Source organism: Pteropus vampyrus, unplaced genomic scaffold (assembly GCF_000151845.1).
Source record: "Pteropus vampyrus isolate Shadow unplaced genomic scaffold, Pvam_2.0 Scaffold24, whole genome shotgun sequence".
Lineage (NCBI taxonomy): Eukaryota > Metazoa > Chordata > Mammalia > Chiroptera > Pteropodidae > Pteropus > Pteropus vampyrus.
This window is the reverse complement of record NW_011888805.1, coordinates 12,564,196-12,587,612: the sequence shown is the minus strand read 5'-3', so window position 1 is coordinate 12,587,612 and position 23,417 is coordinate 12,564,196. Positions and strand designations below refer to the sequence as shown.

The 23,417-nt window shown below is 32.3% G+C and overlaps 1 protein-coding gene across 6 annotated transcripts in view; it reads left to right on the top strand.

The window, feature by feature from the left end:
• EYA4 (EYA transcriptional coactivator and phosphatase 4) overlaps positions 1–23,417 on the top strand; it is a 228,315-nt gene that overhangs the window by 154,293 nt on the left and 50,605 nt on the right. For 3 of the 6 annotated variants that reach the window (XM_011356198.1, XM_011356199.1, XM_011356197.1), the window contains exons 3-8: positions 7,109–7,233; positions 8,724–8,792; positions 16,588–16,680; positions 21,046–21,112; positions 22,293–22,435; positions 22,574–22,717. In XM_011356198.1, the coding sequence (XP_011354500.1) occupies positions 7,109–7,233; positions 8,724–8,792; positions 16,588–16,680; positions 21,046–21,112; positions 22,293–22,435; positions 22,574–22,717 (641 nt within the window). Of the gene's footprint in view, positions 1–7,108; positions 7,234–8,723; positions 8,793–16,587; positions 16,681–21,045; positions 21,113–22,292; positions 22,436–22,573; positions 22,718–23,417 lie in introns of those variants that run through there. The other 3 variants (XM_011356200.1, XM_011356201.1, XM_011356202.2) reach the window with 3 other exon arrangements.

Here is a 23,417-nt window from a genome sequence, read left to right as displayed (position 1 = left end):
ACCATGTGTTCATGGCTTTATTTGCTATTACTCCCGAATCTGAGGTCACCCTGGCAGATGGGTCACTTGCACTGCAAGCATTCATGCTGGCCTCAGGGGCAGGCATGTGGTCACAGGCAAATTGCAAGAACAGCTCCCATTAGGCATGGCCCACTTCCCTAACTTTTGTTGTCGGGGTCTTCCTCCTACATTTTTTTTTCTCTGTTGGCAGAACCCAGTTCTGACCATGTTTGGTGAAATGACTTAGTAAGGGCCTCCTTCTGGGATCGTTTGTCCACCTGTACATGACATAGACACTCTGCAGTAGAGAATATCCACATCTCCCAGGCTTACTGCCAGAGGAGAAACTGGCTCAGGTCTATGACAAGGGTTTCTTGGATCCTAATCTGAAATATGTTGGTTTAAGATGGCCTGGCATTGTTACTTGATGTTTTTAAAAGGCCAGTGCTTTTTCCAGAGAGTGAGAACTGGTACTTAGTAGTGATATACCCATGTCTTTCATCTGATCTAAGTTGACCACCAAGTCACTTTATTATTTTTTTCTTCCAAAATGGCTTTCTATGCTCATACAAATCATCTTCTTCACTTCCCCCTGCCCCATACTTACCTACCTCACTCATTAGGGAGATCTGACACAACATACAGATATGAAAATTTCCACATGCATTCATATCTGAGAACTAATCCTTTTCTCTCTCCACCTATCTCCTTGCTCTCCTACAAGCCCACTATTGAAGAGGATATTTCAGTTCCTTAGAAATAAATTCCATCTGTGCTACAGAAGAAGCTCTAGACTACATTTGACTCCAAGTAACTCAAATTATTTTATCTACGTTTTTCTTATTCCTATTTTATTACGTGTTCATTAGCATCCACTAAGTACACTGCACAATTCTAAGTGTAGGAGGAAAGAGCAAGGAAGAAAATAAAAAATAATCCCCTCCCTATAGGTGCTTACATTCTAATTTTTTTTAAGTAGAAGTTGATGCTATTCCTACTTTTCAGCTAAGGAAAATGAAGGCTTATATTGCATAGAAAAGGAAGTCATGAGCAAAGCAAATACCCAAACTTTTGCCCTTAAACTCATTTGATGGACAAAATGAAAGTTGACTAATTAGATAGACTCTGAGAACATGAGACAGAGAGGTATGCATACATATCATCCACTTTATGCAAAGAGGAAAAGCTGGCATGAGAGTATCTTCGAAAGTCTAGGATGCTTTTGTATTTCTTGGGTCATGAAGAATTGATGGAATCTCAGCCTGTAAGTAAACAGGCTATGACTCATTACCAGGATTTGTGCAGAAGGAATCATGGTTTCTGACTTAGAGTGGTCTCTAAATGCACAGATCTAAAGCTTGTTCTTCCTTGGGTTTGAAGAGGGCATTTCAGTTTGTTAGAAATAAATTTCATCTGTGCTACAAACGATTTGCAGAAAGGAACCAAGAAACTAGTTGCATGTGACCTGCAATTCTTCCTTATTTTCTTTATTTTAATGAGCTTTTATGTTTATGGAGAAGTTTATACTTTTGTCCAAATAGATGTTGTATTCATATGGCCTTACGACGTAAAGGACCAGTCTAAAGGAGTTGAAATAGACATCTTGGGAGGAAAGGAGGGTCACCTTTAAATATGGTAACAGCCAGTATAGATTTGACAGAGTAGGGTGGCTTGTATTGAGTTTAGTAATTTTTGAAAACCATTCAGAATGTTATATTGCAGGGATATGTATTCCTGATTGTCGTTCCACAGAGTGAAAGAATAAAAGTCACTTTTAAAAGTAGGAAACATACGATGTGTGATAGAAAGAACCTGGGCTCTGACATCAGATTAGACAGGAGTTCAGATTTTAGTGCTAGTCTTTCTACTTAGATGATCTTGGGCATGCTATGTCTCTGAGCTTCAATTTCTTCATCTATAAAATATGGAAAATAATTTGCATATCAACATGTTATTGTAAATATTAAAGGTGATAATATATATGAAGCACCAAACATAGACTGTGTCATGCAATGCATACTAGTAAAAACTGGTACCCATTAATCATTTTCTGCTGTTGAACTCTAAGGTAAAATTTATATTTTATATATTACATTTTGTATACACTAAACTTAAAAAAGAATCTGATGTTTCAAAATTAATTACAAAACATATAAAAAAAGTACAGGAATATTCTTGCTGTATAGTTCATAGTAATAATGGATGTCTGTTCTCTAAAGGCTCTTTTAATTGTAAGAAATAGCAACTCACTAAGCCAGAGTGGGACTATTCAGCCTAACCTCCAAACTCTGGAACAAACACTGTTTTGAAATTTCAGTATTTGAACTAGACAGGCACTGACTGAAGTTTTCAGGTATTTTTGGTTCATGTTTTTAATTAATACTGTGAAGGCCCTTGTACCTATAACTTTGATAAATTCGCTCGTTCTATTAGGTTTTTTTTTGAAAGATTGCTCAGAATTTTTTACATCATTGTGTTATCTGTGAATTAATACAAATTTTTTCTTTCTAAACATTACCTCTTTTATTTACTTATTTTTGTCTTTTTGTATTGACTAAGATTGCCAGTACAATGTTGTATTGAAGTGGGAAAAACGTATCCTTATTTTCATTCCAATCTTAGAAGTAATCAATATTTCATCATTAAATATTATGTAAACTGCAGATATTTCAAGAATGGGCTTTACCTGGTAGAGGAATGATACTTTTTTCCTAGTTTGCTGAAAGCGTGCTATGAATGGATGATGAATGAATATTTGTCAAATGCTTTTTTATACTCATTGAAAAAATATTCTGTTAATTGTTAAATTACCTTCATTGATTTTCAGATGTTAAATTAACCTTGCATTCTTGGAATAAAGTATGCTTGGTCATGATATATTATCCTTTTTATTACTAGATTTCCTTTAATAATATTTTGTTGACTTTTTTCATCTTTTGAGAAATATAGTTCCATAATTTACTTTTCTTGATATTGTCTTTGGCAGATTTTGGATCAGGGTAATTCTTATCTTGTACAATGGAGTAAAAATTGCTCCCTCCTATTTTTTTCTGGAAGAATTTATAAAAGATCATTATTATTTTATTCTTAAATGTTTTCTAGCATTCACTAATGAAACCATATGGCTGTGGAAGTCTTTTAGGTGTTTAATTATTAATTCAATTTCTTTAATTGACATAGGACTTCGGATTTTCTATTTTTTATGGGGTCAGTTTTTATAAATTGTGTCTCAAGAAATTCACTGATTTCATCTAAGTTATTGTGTTATTTGGCATTATGTTGTTCATAATATTCCTTTATTATCTTTTTATATATCTTTAATTCTCTAATGATCATTTATAAATTATCTCTTGTTCATAGGTTTTATAAATTATCTCTTGTTCATAGGTTTACTATTTCAGTGATTTCTGCTCCTTATTGTTTCCTTTCTTCTACTTATTTTGGGTTTAATTTGCTTTTCTTTCACTAGTTTCTTAAGGTGGAAACTTAGATCACAGATTTTAAACTCTTCTTTTCTAATACAATGATTTAAAGGCATAAATTTCTCACTAACTACTGCTTTACTTGCATACCACAAATTTTGATTTTTTTTCTAAGTTAAGTTTTAGAAAAGTTTAAGGTTCACAACAAAATTGAACCTTGCTCCTACACATGCATAATCTCTTCCATTATCAGCACCACTCATCTGAATGGTGCATTTGCTACCAAGTATGAACCTACATTGACACGTCATAATATCCCAAAGTTCATAGTTTATGTTAGGGCTAACTTTTGGTGGTATACATTCTATGGATTTGGACAAATGTATAATGACATATGTCCTTCATTATAATATCATACAGAATATTTTCACTGTCCTAAAAATTCTCTGTACTTTGCTTATTCATCCCTTCCCTGGCAACCACTGATCTTTTTATTTTCTCCTTAGTTTTACTTTTTCCAGGATGTCATATCATTGAAATCATATAGTATGTAGCCTTTTCAGATTGGCTTCTTTCACTTAGTAATATGCACTTAAGGTTGCTCCATGTCTTTTCATGGCTTGATAGATCATTTTAGCACTGAATTACCGTCTGTTTCCTGGATGTACCAAAATTTATTTATTCATTTACCTATGAAGACATCTTGGTTGCTTAAAAGTTTTGGCAATTATGAATAATGCTGCTGTGTGCAGGTTTTGTGTGGATATGAGCTTTAAACTCCTTTGGCTGAATACCGAGGAGCACGATTTCTGGTTAAGAGTATGTTTAGTTTTGTAAGAAACTGTCAAACTTCCTTCCAGAGTAGCTATACTATTTGCGTTCCTCCAGCAATGGTGAGATTGCAGCCTATCCTTGCATTTGATGTTGTCAGTGTTCCAGATTTTGGCCATTCCAATAGGTAGTGCAGTGGTATCTCATTGTTGTTTTAATTCACATTTCCCTGATGATATGTGATGTAGAGCATCTCTCCATATACTTGTTTGCCGTCTGCCTATCTTCTTTGGTGAGGTGTCTGTTTTGGTATTTGGCCTATGTTTTAAGTGGGTTGTTTGTTTTCTTATTGCTAAGTTTTAAGGGTTCTTTGTATATTTTGGACAACAGTTCTTTGTCACATATGTCTTTTGCAAATATTTTCTTCCAATCTGTGGTTTTTCTTCTAAATCTCTTGACATTGTCTTTCTCAGTGCAGACATTTTTAATTTTAATGAAGTCCAGCTTATCAATTATTTGTTTTGTGGATAATGTCTTTGGTGTTGTACCTAAAAACTGAAGGCCACATCCAAGGTCATCTAGGTTTTCTCCTATGTTATCTGCTAGGATTTTAATAATTTTGTGTTTGAGATTTAGGTCTATGGTAAATTCTGAATTAATTTTTGTTATGGTTATAAGGTCTGTATCTAGATATATAGATTTTTTTTTGCATGTGGGTGTCCACTTGTTCTAGCACCATTTATTAGAGAGACTATCTTTGCTTCATTGCTTTTGCTTCTTCATAAAAAAATCAGTGGACTATATATGATTAGATGTGTTTTCATTATTATTTTGACCTAAATATCTTCTAATTAACTTTTGATTTTTTTTGATTCATAGATTATTTAGAAGTATGGTGTTTAATTTTCAAACATTAGGGATTACTTTATGTATCTTATTAATATTGATTTCTAATTAATTTATAGTGGCCAGACACCACACTCTGCAAGATTTAATTTAAAATAATGCTTATTTTATGTCCCATCATATAGTTCTTTTGGTGGATATTTGTGTGCACTTGAAAATAATGTGTATTTAATAATATTGGTATTAGTGTACTATTACTGTCAAATATTTCGTGTTAATGATAATGTTCAATGTTCTGAATATATTTTGTTAATTTATTTTTTTGTCTACTTTTTTTATTGGTTACTGTCCAAAGCATGTTATAAAAGCTCCAACTATGGTCATGGATTTGTCAGTTTCTTTCTTTAATTGTTAGCTTTGCTTCATGTGTTTTGAAGCTCAGCTAGTAGCTTCATGCACATTTAAGATTATTATGTCTTCCTGAAGGATTTATTATTTTTTTTATTTTCTTATTTCACTCTATATCTGCTAATACTCTTTTTCTTAAGGCCTATTTTGTGTGATATTATAGCCCAAACATTTATCTTATGTTTATTATTTGCATGTTATGTTATTTTACATCCTTTACCCTGAAATTTTGGGGGGCTTTATCGCTGTTCAGTTTCCCAGCAAGCAGTCTCTGAGATGAAGGTGGTACCAGGAGTTTATTGGGTTGGCTTTCAGTAGTAATGCCTTTTGGGAAGATGAAGGAAGCATGATTGGACTGAGACATTGATCTTCAGTGTAATTGTAAAATAGGTATCCGCTGATATCATGGGGGCTTTAGACTCAGGTGACCCTGAGGGTAGAGGTAGTAGTTTTTATTTCTCCTTCATTGACTAGTCAGTAGATGAGGGCTACTCCCAGAAAGGGTGTTATTTTAGATAAAGTGACTCATTTTGGTTGAGGGCAAATCCTGGAAAGGAATTCAGTTGAGAGCTGTCAGGTGGTGATGCTCCCCTCAGCTATAGGAATGAATTTTTCAGCCCTAGAGCTGGCAATCTGGGCAGCACACCACAGTATTAAAGTGTGCTTATATTTAAAATCCTTCTCTTATAGATCTCCAAGAGGTGAGTCTTGGTTATTTAATTCAATATGACAAGCTTTAGCCTTTCATTGGAGTGTTTAGTCCATTAATATTTAGTGTAATCATTTATACACTGGGTCGGAGTGTACTATCTTACTATGTGTTTCCATTTTTCACATACTGTCTTTCCTTCTCTCCTTCCTTCTCCCTTTCTCTCTTTCTTCTTTTCCTGGCTTCTTTGGGGTTTATCACATTTTTAAAAATGTTTCAATTATTCTATTAATATTTTTATGCTTGTTTCTATTTTTCTTATTAATAGTTAATGGTAGGTATTACTTGATATATCCTAAACTTGCTTCTTATCCAAGTTTATTATAACACCTCATGTCAAATGAAAGAATCTTAAAAGAATATAATTGTGCTGTTGTTATGTATGTTACTTCTGCACCATGTTATAAATTACACAAAACGATAGCGTTAATTTTTTTTATTTGATTTGTCTGTCTTTTATGAATTAAGAGAAAATAAATCTTTTGTATTTACCTATATATTTATCTTTCTATCACTCTTCATTTCTCCCTGTAGATCTGAGTTTTTACTTGGTTACAAATAACAAATTATGAGGCTTGACTACTGTGGAAGCTTGCTTGCCTGCTCTATCTGTCTGTCTGTCTGTCTATCTATCTATCTATCTATCTATCTATCTATCTATCTATCTATCTTTTTTCCTATCTACCTATCTATCTATATATCTAATCATCATTATCATCATCCAACTATCAACTGTCTAGCTAGCTAGTTATTTACCTACCTACCTACCTACCAACCTATTTATTTTTAATGGACCGATATGGTCATCTGGTTAAGCAAAAAGTCTCAGCTGTTGGTTTCAGTTCTTATTATTGTGAGATCACATACATGCTCAGCAGAATAATACATGTACTTTATTAAGAAATTATTGTTAAGTTTTCAGCTTTTGCTCTGCTGCTATCTGCTCTAACAGGTCTATGGAAATGCAGGACCTAGCAAGTCCTCATCCTCTTGTTGGAGGTGGCGATACTCCTGGTAGCTCCAAACTTGAGAAAGCTAATCTCAGCAGCACGTCAGTCACCACAAATGGGACAGGAGGTAAGTGTACAACCTTGAAGACGCCCAGAATCACATTTGCAGTTTGCTGCAATTTCACATGTTAGGAATCTGCTAATAAATGAAAGTCTTATTAGCAATAACTATCAGCATTATATACAAGGAATATATAGTTAATGATTATCTGTTGTTAATTATCTATTTTTAATCTATTGTTGTTTATCTGTTTATTTTCTTGAAATTTTTGCTTTTCCTCTCAAACTGGAAAGATTCAGAAAGAATAGACAGCCCTGAGCAACATTTTGGAGTCCTTTAGAGAGGCTTCTTTTTTGTTTTTGCCCTTGTAAATATTCTTTTAAAAAATGTAGAAAATGTGGCCAAAGGATTTTCACTGAATCTTCTTAAAAAAGGATAATAATAATAAATAGTGATGAGGGGGAGAGTTGAGGGGAGGAGAGGAGGAAGAGGAGGATGAAGAGGAAGAGGAGAAATGAAATTATACCTTTTTAGGGATTTTATTTTGAATTGTAAGAGACAGCCTAATCCAAAATTTTTCTTAAAAAGGTTTGGCTTAAACATAATTTTAGGAAATATTCATATCTGCTGCAATTTTCTTTTCAAAGAGAATAATATCAAACATGTGTTTAAAATAGGAATCGATTATATTTCCAGATACTTTCTCATTTGATTAGCCTTTAATTATTTCATGGAATACGGCAACAATAACAATTATTTCAAATATTCTGCCCTGTTGTTTTTATAAAATGCATTCAACCTGTCACAAAACATGATCTGATTTTTGTATCAGAATATATACAGAGAGATTACATATATATACACATACACACGAATTTTAAATCATTCGTAATCATTTTGAAGATTTGTAGGTCTAGTTGTTTTAGTCAATAAGTGAGAAATTATATAAAATTTGTTGTAATTTATAAACTATTCATATTACTAGATATCAGCATTTGCCACATCATATTTTCTTTAGTAAATATTTCTTTTTCAATAAATATTTGTGAAATTGATACACCTCTTTCCATTTATTTTAGAATAACTGTGAAGTCTAAAACTTTCTTTATAAAGTTGTGTGCATTGCGACTTGCCTGTATTTAATAATGTTTTACATCAAACCCTTTGTAGATTAACATTTTCCTTGTTTATAATGTTCATTTGTCTCTAAACATGCATCTATAGTTTCAGCTAATTAATTATAGGATTGTAAGTTTATAAGATTTTTCAGTGACGACTTCTGGAGTAGGAACATTAATATTTAAACCTCAGCTTGGTACAAATAAGATTTTTGGAAAACCCATGTACTCTGGAGTCAGACCTTGGAGTTCACTAATCTCATCATGTATATATATTTAACTGAACTAAAACAGACCTGATAAACTAAAATGTAGAAGTCATACCATGCCATTATAATTTTGGCAGAAAGGTCAGAAACCAGTACATGCATTGAAGAGTATTTGTGTACACTGAGCAGGCATTCAGACAATGAACACTTATACTGTTCCTGTTCTCAGGGGACAACATGACTGTTTTAAACACTGCAGACTGGTTGCTGAGTTGCAGCACCCCCTCTTCTGCAACAAGTATGAGAGATAATGGTACACTGCATGTGTTTGGATGTGTGGGTTTGCCCTTCTGGTTTGTTTTCTGTTGCTGTTTCTGTTTGCACCCTCTTTTTAGTGTTCAGTACTTATAAAAAAAAGAAAAATAAATGAACGTGCCTTTGAGTTGTTTCTTGATAACAGTTCTCTATGTTTTTCATATCATCTGTTGTTCTCATCTTAGATTCCTTGGATCAGTAGTATTCCTTTCTTTGATTTTTCATAATTTTGCAACAATGGGTGCACCTGTTGTTTCTCTAACTACATAGCAATTTATTCAGTTGTTATTGAATGCCACAGTCACGTCAATCAGAGCAGTTGAAGCAGATAGTGCATACATACAAACTCAATTATCTTTATAATCTATAGTCTTTTCATAATTTAAATTAACGTCTTAACATGGGAAAAGATATTTGCTATTTTACAGACTATGTTAAATATTCCAATTAAAATATTGAAAGTAATATTAACATGCGCAATGCTGCCATTTAAAAAATTATCAATGATTGAAGCCATATGTTTAAAATTATGTATTAATATTGTCTCTCAAAATGTTTTGAACATCAGATATTTACTGCATTCATATATAACATATAAAAGTATAAATAAATTTTTCCTAAATAAAAAGTTAATACAATCAAAATTAAAAAAAATAAAAACAAAAACTTAACACTATGGTGGAACAACCCAATTTTAAGATTAAATAAGAGCTCACTGCCTATGGGAAATGTGCATTACAAGCAAGCAGTTAGACTAGGCGCAGTTTGGCTAGACCTTGCTATAACTAAGATTATATTAGAATTTACAACTGTGAATGAAGAACACTCCATTATGTCCATAACTTTAACTGTAGTTTTAGTTCATTTTTTTTTCAATTCCATGCTTAAAATATATTGCAATAATTTAGTTCCTCTTAAATCTAATTCAGAGGTCTTTTTCTATAAAGAGCCGCATAGTAACTATTTTAGGCTAATAGACATACACTCTGTCTCTATTATTCAGCAATGCTACTGTAGCTCAAAAGCAACCATAAACAAAACATGAATAAATTAATGTTGTTAGGTGTCAATAAAACTTTATTTATGGATCCTGCAATTTAAATTTCATATAATTTCACATCACAAAATATTCTAAATTTGATCACTTTTAAAAATATTTAAAATGCAAAAAGTATTTGCTAGCTCACTGGCTGTTGTTCTGTTCTAAAGTAGAATTAATATAACACAAGCAACTTTACAGTAGTAAATTTATATATCGAAAATTTAATAATTTATACCTAATCTCAACCAGAAACATTTTTCTGAGTGTTAAGCATCAAGTTTTTCTGGTTCTTAGTGTTAAGAGTCATGTGGCCATGTGGAAGAACAAGACTTGTGTGTCAGAAAGACCCTGGATCTGAATCTTAATACTTCAGTTACTAGCTGAGTCACCTTGGACAAGTTACTGGACCTGTCTGAGCTTCAAATCCTTTCTATAAAAGAAGGTTAATAACACTTTCCTGGCAAGGCATTTTGTCTTAAATTAGATAATGTATGTAAGTTGGTTGGTAATAGATACCAGTATAATTATAATTAGGCAACAAATTTTTAAGGAAAATGAAAGCATGCATCATGTTAAAAGACTCTCCAATGTTTGGTCAGCTGATAAATTCTTCTGCATTTAGAATATGTAGAGTGGCCAGAGAAGACAAACTTTTAGTAACAAAATGTTATATGTACTTTTATTATTAATGATATAACCTTGGTGGCATATTGATATGGAATTTTTAATGAATTTTAATGACTTCAGGTGTTTATAGCACAAACTAAGCATTTGTTACATAACCTCTTTCATTGATAGTAAAATATTTTATTTTTAATCCTGTGTTTTATTGTTGGTATTGGATCATTTTATAAGATTATTATAATAAAAAAAGCAAAAGCTAACTTAGTGTCTTTTCAAGATCTTTCCATTAACTTTGAGATTTTCAGAAAGATAATCTTAATTATATAGTTCTTACTAATACAAATGAGTTGATAGTATCACCTTAATATCCTACTATAGTACATTGGTGCTTTTTAAATGTATTACATTGTTGCTTTAAAATACTTCATCACCTAATTATGTAATTACATCTGTAGATTTATATTGGAACTTAGATTTTTCTTTCGAATTTTTGTCAATTGTAGAAATATCAATATGTAGATCTATTAATCGAAATAGAATAAATGCAATCATACCTTAGAGTATAAATCATGGTCAACAAACTTTTTCTGTAAAGGATTAGATAGTAAATATTTTAGTCTTTGCTGGCCATATGGCTGCTTTTGTGCAACAATATGTAAATGAATGATCTTGGCTGTTTTCAAATAAAACTTGACCTAAAACACTGAAATTTGAATTTCAGAAAATTTTCACACGTCACAAAATATTATTCTTCTTTTAACATTTTTCAACTATTTAAAAATGTAAAAGCTATTCTTAGCACATGGACTATACAAAAAAGAGGCTGGGGGCAGGTTTGGCATGTGGGACGTAATTTGCCAACCCCTGATATAGATATATGTGCTATATGTGAAGTATACATACTTCATGTATATGCATATTCACACATGTAAATGCATCCCCATCATATGGAAAGTTGTTTTCAGATTTAGGAAAGATTCTAATTTTATTAACGGCGTCAAGATTCATTATCAGCTATACTTTATATACAAAAATATTGAGAACATTAGGAGTCCTATTGGGAGTGCTTAGGATAGCATCTAAAAGTGAATTTTTATTTTTTCATTTAAAATGTGTCAAGTTCCTATGATATATCAGGCCCTGTGCTAGGAAATGGGAGCCCACTGACCTATAGAACATGATACTGGCCATTAAGGGACCAAAAGTCTAGGAGAGGGAAAGAGACAAGAAAATAATGAATACTTAATGTGCTTAAGGTAGGTGAACTGTAGAGGGAGGGAATATGTGATTCTACATAGAGATTAAGAAAATACTTTAAAGAGAAGAATTGGGGATACCAACATCAGACATTCTGATCAGTTTATGGTGTTTTCTCTATTTAAAATCTATATATCATAGAAAAGAATTTTTCAGAATATTTAATATATAGACAATTGACTCGCATGTGATAGATTTTTTTTTTCTCAATGCTATATGTTTATGCGGTAGAGACTCCTACTATCATGGCTCTATACTTTTTAAATTTGCTTTTTAGAATGAGAGCCAAAAATTCATCAAATTATTTTAAGAAATTAACTACTTTATAGATGTCTAGGAATGAAAGATATTTGGTGCTCATTGGTTTTCGAGCGAATATATTGATTTAGACAAACATAAATCATAGGCTAATACCAAATATTAAAACCAACCCACAGGCAATACTTCTTGATCCCCTGCAGTTATAAATTGTATCCTTCCTGATCTAACTCCTCCTGAAATTCTTTGTAGAACCTAAAATGTCAGAAGTTGCTATGTGTAATTTTGTGGTTCAGAAAGGAATGCATTTGGAATTACATATATATGCTGTTTTAAGTGGACATCAGTTTAAATGCAGGTATTTGAAGATGAAATATAAAATGTAAATTACTTGGGTCACTTGTTCTTTCAAGGATTAAGCCTGATATTGCAACACATAAATATGAATGTTGTTGTTATAATAAAATAGACTTCTCCCTCCAAAATATACATTAATGTTGTACTTGAGTTCTAAAGATAATCTGAAGGGACAAGATTAAATTTGCTTTGAAATGTGTGTATGAGGATATGGGTGAAGGTTGGAATCTGAAGAGAGGAAATCAGTGATTATGTAGCCATAGCTGATATCCGAAAAATAATACAATTTTGATTTAGTCTGTAGATTATTTTAAAGATAAAAACTCAAATCAAATTACATCTATATATTAAAATTAATTTTACCTTTAAAAAAACTATTTGGTGCTATTAAAAACATCCAAATTACAAATGGATAACTAGTGGGGAGGCAGAGGGCAGACAATTCAAGTATTTCCTGAAGTAATGCTTATGTACAAAGTGCTATGTATAGTTTTTTCATTTTACTTTTACGGAAATAAACTTATTTTGAGCATGTAGAAGAATAAAACTGTAAAACTCATTAACCTAGGACATTAAAATTTGATTGCTGCTTTTGAAATCAAAACATTTGTAAGTTTAAATTTTCTTGAAAATGATGCTTTTATTTTTGAAGGTTACTGTTTGTTTCCTTTTTATAGTATGTAGTGATGTCGAACACTCCCCTGAAAATAAGTTAAAAGTCCTATTTAACTTGTTTTAATTTAAGAAAAATAAAATGCAGTTAGAAAAAAATACATTTGAACATGACAGTGAATATACACTGATAACCATTTGGAATGAGGATTTCTATAAGTTTTAGAAAATAGTAAAATGCATAAAGCTGATATATTTAAATTGCTGAACATATTTACAATAGTGCCTTGCACTTTTATTAAAAAAAAAGTTTTCTGCTACTAAAAGTATATATCTAAATTATGGAAACAAAAGCAAGACAAAAGATAATTGAATACATTTTAAATATATTTGGACTTTTGGTGAAAATAACTTCCATTTTTTAAGTTTGACCTGTAATTATTATAATGTGTACTTTATTTTAGTTACCTGAATTATAAATATTAAGATACTTTTTTTGTATTCTAACACCATTTAAATAAATCAACTAATTGTATAAAGAACATCCATGTCACTTTTCTACCTGAGTTTTCTGTTCCCGAAGGAAACAATTATTATTACCTAATACTTCTTTCTTTATCAAGTCAAACCAAAATAACTGTGCATCTTACTAAGAGCTCAAGAAATGTTTGTCGATGCTCACCTTATGGGAAAAAAAAGTTATTTTCTACAGCAGCATAATTAATTTTCCCTTTTCTCTTTTGTTCTACTCCTGCCTGCATATGAGAAGTAAATTTGCATTAATGTGTAGTTTTTTTACTCCAAATATTAGCATTCATTTGTTGAATTGTTACTTTAAAATGCATGCATTTTAGTACACTGAACACATCTTGATATTTATGCCTCTCTTCATATACATTCCAGGGATACCTTTTCTCAGTAAAATGAATCGTCTTTGTCTGTCTTTGACTAAATGCAGACCTTTAAAATTTTAATGAGGGATGTTTCCAGTATAATTTATACAACCACAAACTTTTTCTTTCTCTTTTCTTCCTCCTCCTTTTGACCACCTGAAACTTTCAAATTGAGGAGATTATAATCAACATCAATACTACATTTTTTAAATCAAATCTCAAAGTTGGGATCCAAATGAACAAAACTCATCTTCATGTCTGGCTTGTAGAGCAATTTTGTTAGACACAGCTCCCATTCTGCTCCCCTCCTGCCAGTTCACAAGTGAAATACATATTACTATTAGTATTAATAAATGTATTTTACAAGTATTTTTTTTATAGATTTAGACACATTTAAGTAGGAATTTAGCCACAATTAGAATTTGGAAGTTCTGAGAAACTTTCTCTTGTCTTAGTTTTGCTGAAGGCTTTGTCACAAATGTCAGAAGTAAAATGGGCACGTTTCCATCACAGAGAGCCTTTACACCCACCTAAATCACACTCTGGCTCATCTTCATACAGATTAAAGGAATTCTTGATGAGTTAGTGCTGCCTGTGAGGCAGTATGGCTTAGAGCCTGGATTCTGAGATTGTACCACCTGGTCTCAAATTCTAGCTCTTATTAGCTCTGTGACTATAGGCAAGTTATTTAACCACTTTGTGCTTCAGTTTCCTCATCTGAAAAGTGAGAATAATAATATCTCTCTCATATGTTTGTCATGAGGAGTAAATGAGTTAATATAAAGCACACCAAGAGCACCTGGAATGTATTAAGTACCTTTTAAGTGTGTGCTGTGATTATCAGCTTTCAAACTTGCTGCTTCTCATTGTCTTTTAAAATGTCATGAGGAAGAAATGAAAAACATGCTTTATAAGCCTATTCCCAGATTTTGCAGTTTTCATTATTAACAAAGTGTGCCTACTTATTCTGTCTAGAAAATAACCCAGTTCTTATCACTCTCTGAGCCTTTGTGAAGTCGCTGTCATGAGCATAAGCCATTTTCATAACTGGAGACAGCCTATTAGGATGGAGAGACCATGGATTTAGAGCTAAAGACCTGTGTTTGGATCTTAGCTCTGTCATCTCCTGCAATGGAACTTAGGCAAGCTCCTCAGCCCACTCAAACCTTAGGTTCCTCATGTATGAAGTGGGTATAGTGGTTCATATCATCAGGGTTATTTTAAGGTTTAGTTAAATGTAAATAGTCTAGCACACAGTAAGCTCTCCATAAAAATTATGTATTAGTAAACAATTTTGCAGTGGTAAATATAATTAGTGGTCAGCTATAACCATAATATGGACTCTATACAAATTACTACTAAAAAGTAGTAATCACGTGCCATTATTTATCACTATACAAATAATTAGACACTGCTTCTCGGAGTATCGTTGCTATCGAAAAATAGGTCAACCTTAAATTTCCCTTTTGCTAGGAGAAGTATTCCAAGTTTCTTTACATCTTCTTTCCAATCTTTACAGTTCTCTGAATCTTCCAGCAAATTTTCATGACATTATTGAATGATGGATATTAAATTAACCCCAGAGCTCACTGAGGGAGGGTCTGGTCAATTATGTTCATGTGGAAAGAGAGCATAATCATTACTGCATGTTTCTCCACCACTTAATTGCTTTTCTAATAGAGTAACCTTGCTGACTTGCTTGGTTGGTGGTTAAGCTCTGACCCCACTATTCTTTTTGCATATTTGTTCATGGTTGGCCAGTCTTCAGCTTTCTCCTTTATTGTTTTCTGCTTGCTTTTAAGTTATTTAATTGTATCATTCCAAGAACATAAGAGGTGTTAAGTAGAAAATAATTTAGTTTATTCCCTTGCTGCTGTGATATATGTAGCAGAGCTTTGCCCACAAAGGGAAAATATGGTGTGACAAAATGAGTAGAGGCTTTTTCACTGCCCACCTCCCCCGATTCGTTGTATCTAATAATGACAATAATGTGTGCCAGACTACATCATTGCCAAGTGAGTTTGCCAAAATATACCACTTCAAAGCAGAAATAACTATGTTAAAGAGTTTAATAAATATTAGAGTTTTCTAAAGATATACATGTTGCTGTAGAAATCATGTTATTCTTTGCTTATCTCTATAATTCATTAAAATTTGTTATGCCATTAAAATGAAAAGCCCAACACCTTATATATAGCTCCTTAGTCTTTTTTTAAGAGCAGAAAATTTATTGAGTGCTTCATTTTTCACCCATCACATGAATACATCCATGGTTTCTGTATTTGAATATGCCTCCATTGTACTCTTATGCAATCATTTTTTATAAATGTCTTCTTAGGAAGAATTAACATATAAGCTAGTATATCTCTTTGTTATGATTTGGATTAAATGTGCTGAAGACTGATTCCTGATTCCTTTTTTCTGTCTTGGCTATAATATCAGAGTGTGCTTTAGGTGAGTTAAAAAATGCAAATATATGTACTGCTGTTTCAACTTTTTAAGGTTGACTGCCTTTAAAAGACAGATTCAAGAGAACTAGCTTAGCCAGAGGATTTTTAGATTAAATTCTCTACAAATGCATGTCCATTTAGAAGCTAAATTAACAAAACTCTCTTCATCGACTTCTCAAGTTTTCTCTTGCATGCCCATGGTAGCTAGAAAAACCACTAGTAGAACAGTCAGTCTTTGATATCAATTTAGAAATAAAACTCACATGTACTTATTCTTCTACGTAGTGTCTCTCCTTGCAGTCAAAACAGAGCCTTTGAACAGCAGTGAAACCACAACCACGACTGGAGATGGAGCGCTTGACACCTTTACTGGGTCAGGTAAAGCCTTAAGCTCGTGTGTTGTTCCATACACATCGGGGTATACGTAATTCTCCTAGTGAATAAGCAGCATAAACACAAGTTAGAACTTGAGTATTTATGAACTTAGCAATAAATTCACTCTTTTGAGAACTGATTGTCATTAAATTCACTCTTTTGAGAACTGATTGTCATAAAACTATGTAGTTTTAGAAATTATATTTCAAATCGTTTTTCTGGATTTTCAGTTGACGGCAAAACAATCTCCTGACTTTTTTTTTTATTAGAAATAAGCAGAGCAGGCTTCCTTCATAATTATTGTATAGTTTTTAATTTAATAATTAGTTCATAATAGTGACTTTATTCCTTCAACTTGCCTATTTAAATGACATAAAAACTGCCTTCTCTCCAACATTTGAGATGTAAAACTATCCATTTGATTCCTTCTAAATAACCTTGTTTCCTCTCTGGGTTTAAAAAAATCCTCCTGTGTAAGCAGCTGAGTGACAAGTATTAAAGGTTAATGGGCTGCAGGAGAGCACATGCTGGTTACATTAGAGCCCAGCCTCTCAGAGCAAGCACTATTTTCATTCAGATGCTTCAAAGAGAACAATAGCGTGTCTTTAAACATCAGTCCTTCCTAAATATAAATACCTGATAACTCCCAGGTGGGCACAAAGGACATGCATTAAGTGTCTTAAAGATTTTTTTTATTTTTTATGTTACAGTATTTTATTTGGTTTATTATCTGGTGAAAAGATTCTTTTTTTTTTTAAATGTAAGGAGGAATGTGGATAGCAAAAAAATGAATATTAAACCTAGAAAAGAAGTATTTGTGGTAATTAAATCTTGGTTCTGTTAGTCTACTTTATTTTACATTTATTCATGTTCTCATGTACAAGGACTTTGGGTGGGTAAACGTCATGTGAAAAGAGTTGAGGTATATCCTTGATTATAATGATATTCTAGCATATATTTGATTTTTATAGATACAAATGATCCTGTTTCATTAGTTCACATTGACTAGGAGCAGTTGCCATGTATTCACGTAAAAATTAGTACTCCAAACAGAAAGAAAAAATAATTCATACACTCTGCATAGAGACTCATATACACTAATCTATATCCTTTCTAGCAATTCACTTGCCTTTCAGGAGATAATAGGTACCAACTAACTCTAGCATTTTTTATTACTCACCATAACCCTTCTAACTGTCTGAAAAGTAAATGTGTATAAACATATTTTAAGGGAAGAAATGGAATTATTAAATGCTGACATACTTAAATGGTATACCACAAGTTAATTGAAAGCTAAATGACAAAATTATGTAATGTTAGCTCCAGAAGGAATTTCAGAGGTCTCTGATCCATTTTATAGACAAGAACACTGAGACACTGACAAGTTTAAGATAGTTAAGTCCATATAGTCAAGGCTTCACAGGTGGTCACTGGTGTAGTATAGAAGCAGTGTTCTGATCAGTGCAGGAGTCTTTTCTATAATATCCCAAAATATAAAAATGGAGAAAGAAATAGCTGTGAACAATCATCTTCTCTGAAATTCACTCATATTTTCTTTACAAATAGTTTCCCAGTTTTTTTTTAAGAATTATCTAGGACTGTGCTGTCCAATAAAGTAGCCACTAACCATATGTGGCCATTTAAGTCTAATTTAATAAAAACTTGATACAAGAAAAAAAGAAATTATTTAGTCACACTAGTCACATTTCAAGTGTTTAGTAGCTGCATGTGGTTTGTTTTGTTTTGTTTGTGTATGGCTTCCATATTGGTCAACTTAGGTATAGAACATTTTCAACATCATGGACCAAGTTCTTTTGGACAACAATGGTCTAGGACAGGAATTCTCAGTAACAGCACTCTTTAAATATTGGCTAATTTTTTATTGTGGAGTAGCTGTCCTTTGCACTGTGAGATGTTTAGCAGCATCCCTATCATCTCTCTCAAGATATTGAGCACCCTCTAGTTATGACAACCAAAAACATCTCTTAGATATTTTAAATATCTCCTGGCAAGCAAAATTCCTACTCGCCCCACCACTACATCCCACCTAACTGAGAGTCACAGGTATAAGGTGTCACAATAATAAAACAATAAAATTGTTTGACGCCACACTCTGAAAATCTGATATTCTTTAAAATTTTGTTTTAATTAATTTTCAGGACATTTTGAAGACAAGCAGTTTTACTTACTTTTATATGCAGAAATGATGGAGTATAATGAGCTGAATGCTTTGAGTAATGTCCCTTGATTAGTTAAATGACTCTGGGGAATGAAAAGAAGATCTCCCATGGTTTTCCAGAAATCATACTGGAGATTAGGCCACCCTGTGTAGGAACCATCTTTACTTTGATCAGCATAATCTCAACTCACTTTAGTCAACTTTTGTTGTTTTCATATGAGAATAAAATGTATAAATTTTAGTTCTAAGAAGCAAGTTTTATGTGAACGTGCTAATTTTCCGAAGCAAAGGATTATATTCTATTTAGAAAATGGACATATAGACGTAAATATGAAATTTTAAAGGACGAGCCTTTATACTGTAATAGGTACATTATTCTAATGTTTAGGTTCATTCATCAGAGGGAAGAAGCATCCTATATATTCAGATTTGTGTTCACATATTTGGTTTATTTCTGAAATAATTTTGCTCTTTTGCTTATTTAATAAAAGCTGCTATAGTGAATGTTCTTTTTCATTATTTAATGTTTCTTTGAAAAAGCATCGTGTCTTACAATTTTGAGAATAACTGATTAGTATAGTCTTGTATGTTCCAAAGTGAAGTTTATAAATAAGAGACAAAAAATATGGAATTGAGCCTATTTAGTTGTATTTAATTATATAAACAGAGTATTTATTATTGTGAATTAATGAATCAGTGAATTTCCTGTGGAATAACACTATTGCTATTATATAGTATACATTTAGTGCCCATGGTGTGGTAGAGGAGTCTGTTCTCATTGAGTTGATTTGAAACTTTTAAACATTCTTTAAGTCTTTAATAAATAAGTGGAAATTAATCGTTCATTGGTCTATGTATTTTTCACTAATATATTTAGTCAATTCACTTAAAATTTTGTTGCTGAAAATATTTAGAACATAACGACTCTAGTCACATTCAATAATTTTCTAAATTAATTTGTAATAATCTTGGAAACATACTTTCTGTACTATTGCTATGAAAACTATAATATACCTTCCATACTCGGAGCTTACAGGCCAAATAGCATTTTAAATACATTAAATTCTACATTTTTATGAAGCAATAGATCACAAGAGTACTTTATAGCATTTTGATATAGAAAAATCTCATGTTTCATAAAATAGTTAGCAACCTAAACCTATTTGTCACTTATACAATTCCAAAAGTTTAGCTCCAGAATTATTATGAACAACTTAGAAAGGACATAGTACTTTGAAGTATAACTATGATTGATTAGACTAAACTAATTCCAGCACTGCATTGTGTACTACTTTAATCTTTTTGAAAAGTGAATGAACAGCAGATGGCCTAATAAAGACACTCTGTGTGCTTGCCCAGTATGGATTGGCTCTGAAGGGACTGCCTCAACACTTTAGAGTCCGTATATTTGCAATACATCTGTCTTAATCAAGGCAGATGGTTTAAGGAAAGAGAAACTTCCAAACTTTTGGATATATTCCAATTGGGGGCTGCATGTTTGGGTAAAATATTAATAGGACCCGATTTTTACCTTTAATATTTTCTCAAAAAAACTACTATTTCTCTTAGTTTAGAATATATTTGTAAATATGCTTCCTGCTGCATTTTACTATTACGTTGTTTTAAATGTCACATTATCATCCATGCTTCCTCTGTATATTCCAATTATTATTATATTTTTAACTACTCATCTGATTGTTAAAAAGAAAGAAAATAGAAAATTATAGCATTTGACAATTTGAAAATGAAGGTTGGAATGTCATTTTTTCTTAATTTTTATTGTATTTCTATTAGAATATGGAGAAAGAACAATATATTGCCATCATATTTGGAATTTAAAACATAAAGTTTGTAAATTAAAAAAATTTACGTTTATATCATGAAAGGTTAATTACCTATAATCAAAGATATTTATTCATAGCGTATTAATACATGAGAGCATGCTACTTTACTGATTTGAGAAAATGAGCAAATGATGGAAGGGAATGATTTGCGAGAAGCAGTTCAGTTAGACTAAAATATTTAGGCATCTGTTTCTGTTTAGAAAACGAATTCATTTCCTTTTTAGAAAATGAATGAATTTTTAGAAACATATCTTTAACATGGTAATTTCTTGAAATTGGTTTTGTATACTCTAATGAAATATATTTATGAAGCAACCTTTTTGCACTGTTTCTTGTGTCTTACAGTAATAACAAGTAGTGGCTACAGCCCCAGATCAGCACACCAGTATTCCACACAGCTCTACCCTTCCAAGTAAGTGGTCAGTAGATTCTTTCAGATTTGTTAGAATAAGTTTCCAGGATTATCTCTATTAATGTGTATTCACACAATATAACAACTTTAAATTGGGGTACATTTATGTATAAATGTGGTATAGATACTTGGAGAGATTAATTAGATACATATCCTATACATATCTAGAAACAGATACAGTTGTGTCTAGACCATTCTCTTAATTCTAGATATTTATATACCTTGAGGAGAGCATCAAGAGGAGAGCAGAATATACTGACTTTGTAGTAAAAATTCCAAAGTTCTGAATAGTTTAAAGAAAATGTAAAAAGATTATATTATATTTAAACATTAACACTTCATAATGTGTTCCATTGTTACTGTATTTTTATTGGATTTCAAGTCCTAATATATATTTTTAAGAATATGCTCTATTGCTTTTATAACTAATGTAGTCAACTTATTGAGGACAGGGGTAGAAATTTCAAGTTTAACTATATTGAGTGTATAACTCAATTTGGTTGCAGTCAGCAAGGTGTGTCAAAAATTTGGATTCCTGATTCATACACATTTAAATGTTACTTTCAGCAGCAGCTAAAATATCTGTTCTTAAGTATAGGCGAGGGATTGGATATCCATTTGGGAATATTCTGTAAAATGTGACATGATGAAGGGAAAGACATTCCATATCTTTTCAGGAGGCAGCCTACCTTTTTTTTTTTTTTCCTTTTCTAAGATTTTTAGTTATTAGTAGAGAATTCTTGGTAGGGCTGTTAATGACTTTTGTAGTCATTGCATTAAGTCATTAGGTCACTCACAGTGAACAGAGATATGCTCATGAGCATATTAACTGGCCTGTGCTCTGTTTTCCTCATTAACATGTTAACTTGAATATAATTTGGATGTAAGTAAGAATTATAGACCTGGAAGAGACTTTAGATATAATACCTAAACCAAATTTCTCATTTTACCGGTATAGACTTGGGAGTTTAATTGCTTTGTCCAAGGTCACTAGACTGGTTTGTAGCAGAGCCTAGGCCCCTGACATTCAGACTCATGTCCCTTCCTATGTTGTTAAAATTGTATTGTGGATAAAGAAGAGGATTACTTCCTGGCAATTATAAGGTTTCACTGAATCTAAGCTGTCTGAACTAATATGCAGTCTTTGTTGCCACAGTAATGCTATTTTTCTGATATTTAGGCCCTATCCACACATTCTTTCTACACCAGCAGCTCAAACAATGTCTGCCTATGCAGGCCAGACTCAGTATTCGGGAATGCAGCAGCCAGCCGTCTACACAGCCTACTCACAGACAGGACAGCCCTACAGCCTGCCCACTTACGGTATTTCACGTCTTCTCTCTTCTTCTTTGGTTATAAGCAGGTAATCCTGCTGGCTAGTAGTTGTATTTTCTAAGTTTTACAACTCAGAATTAAGATCATTTAGTAATTGAATGGTTGGGACATGCATTTTCCAAACAGATTTGGGTGTGATGTTGCCAGGCATCAAGACAGAGAGTGGACTTCCGCAAACTCAATCTCCCTTACAGAGCGGGTGCCTCAGTTACAGCCCAGGGTTCTCCACCCCACAGCCAGGCCAGACACCGTATTCTTACCAGATGCCAGGTAAGTAGCCACAAAGGAGACATGTTATGAGAATGAATTTGAATGAGATTCCATGGCTTCAGACTAGGACTATATAGTCATGGAGACAGTTTTAAATTTTACCTCTGCTCACACAGTTTCATCAGAAAAGGCAAATAACTAGAAAGAAACATGATGAAAAAAAGTCAAATAGACATCAAGAAACATGACCCATATCAAATTTAAATACTTAAGTGTGAGTTACATAAGACTGGCAGCAAACTTGGTCTAAGCAAAGCAACCTACAAGCCAGTCGCCATGCCAGCAGTCACATTTGGCATATACTTAAGTGATTTCAAAAATTCATGACAAAAATCAGTATTTTCTTATTAATATTCCTTAAGTACATAATCCTGTTTGATTCTATTTAAAATCAAATTAGCACTTTTCTAAGTCTCATTTATCACTGAATGTTCATTCCTAAAATACCTCTCCCCTATTGATACTATATATCTTAATAAGAATATGTATATAATTTGTACTACCTCTCAAATCCTCCATATATGATCATTGAAAAAAAAATTTCCCTCTTATTTTTGACTCCAATTAAAAATTATTTTTAATCCTCATGTAGTAGTTGCAGAAAAAATTTAGTGACATAGTAGAAACATTAAAAGCTGTTTCCTATCTGTCGTTTTGCCTATATCATTAGTCATAAATTTGGGGCTATATTAACATATTT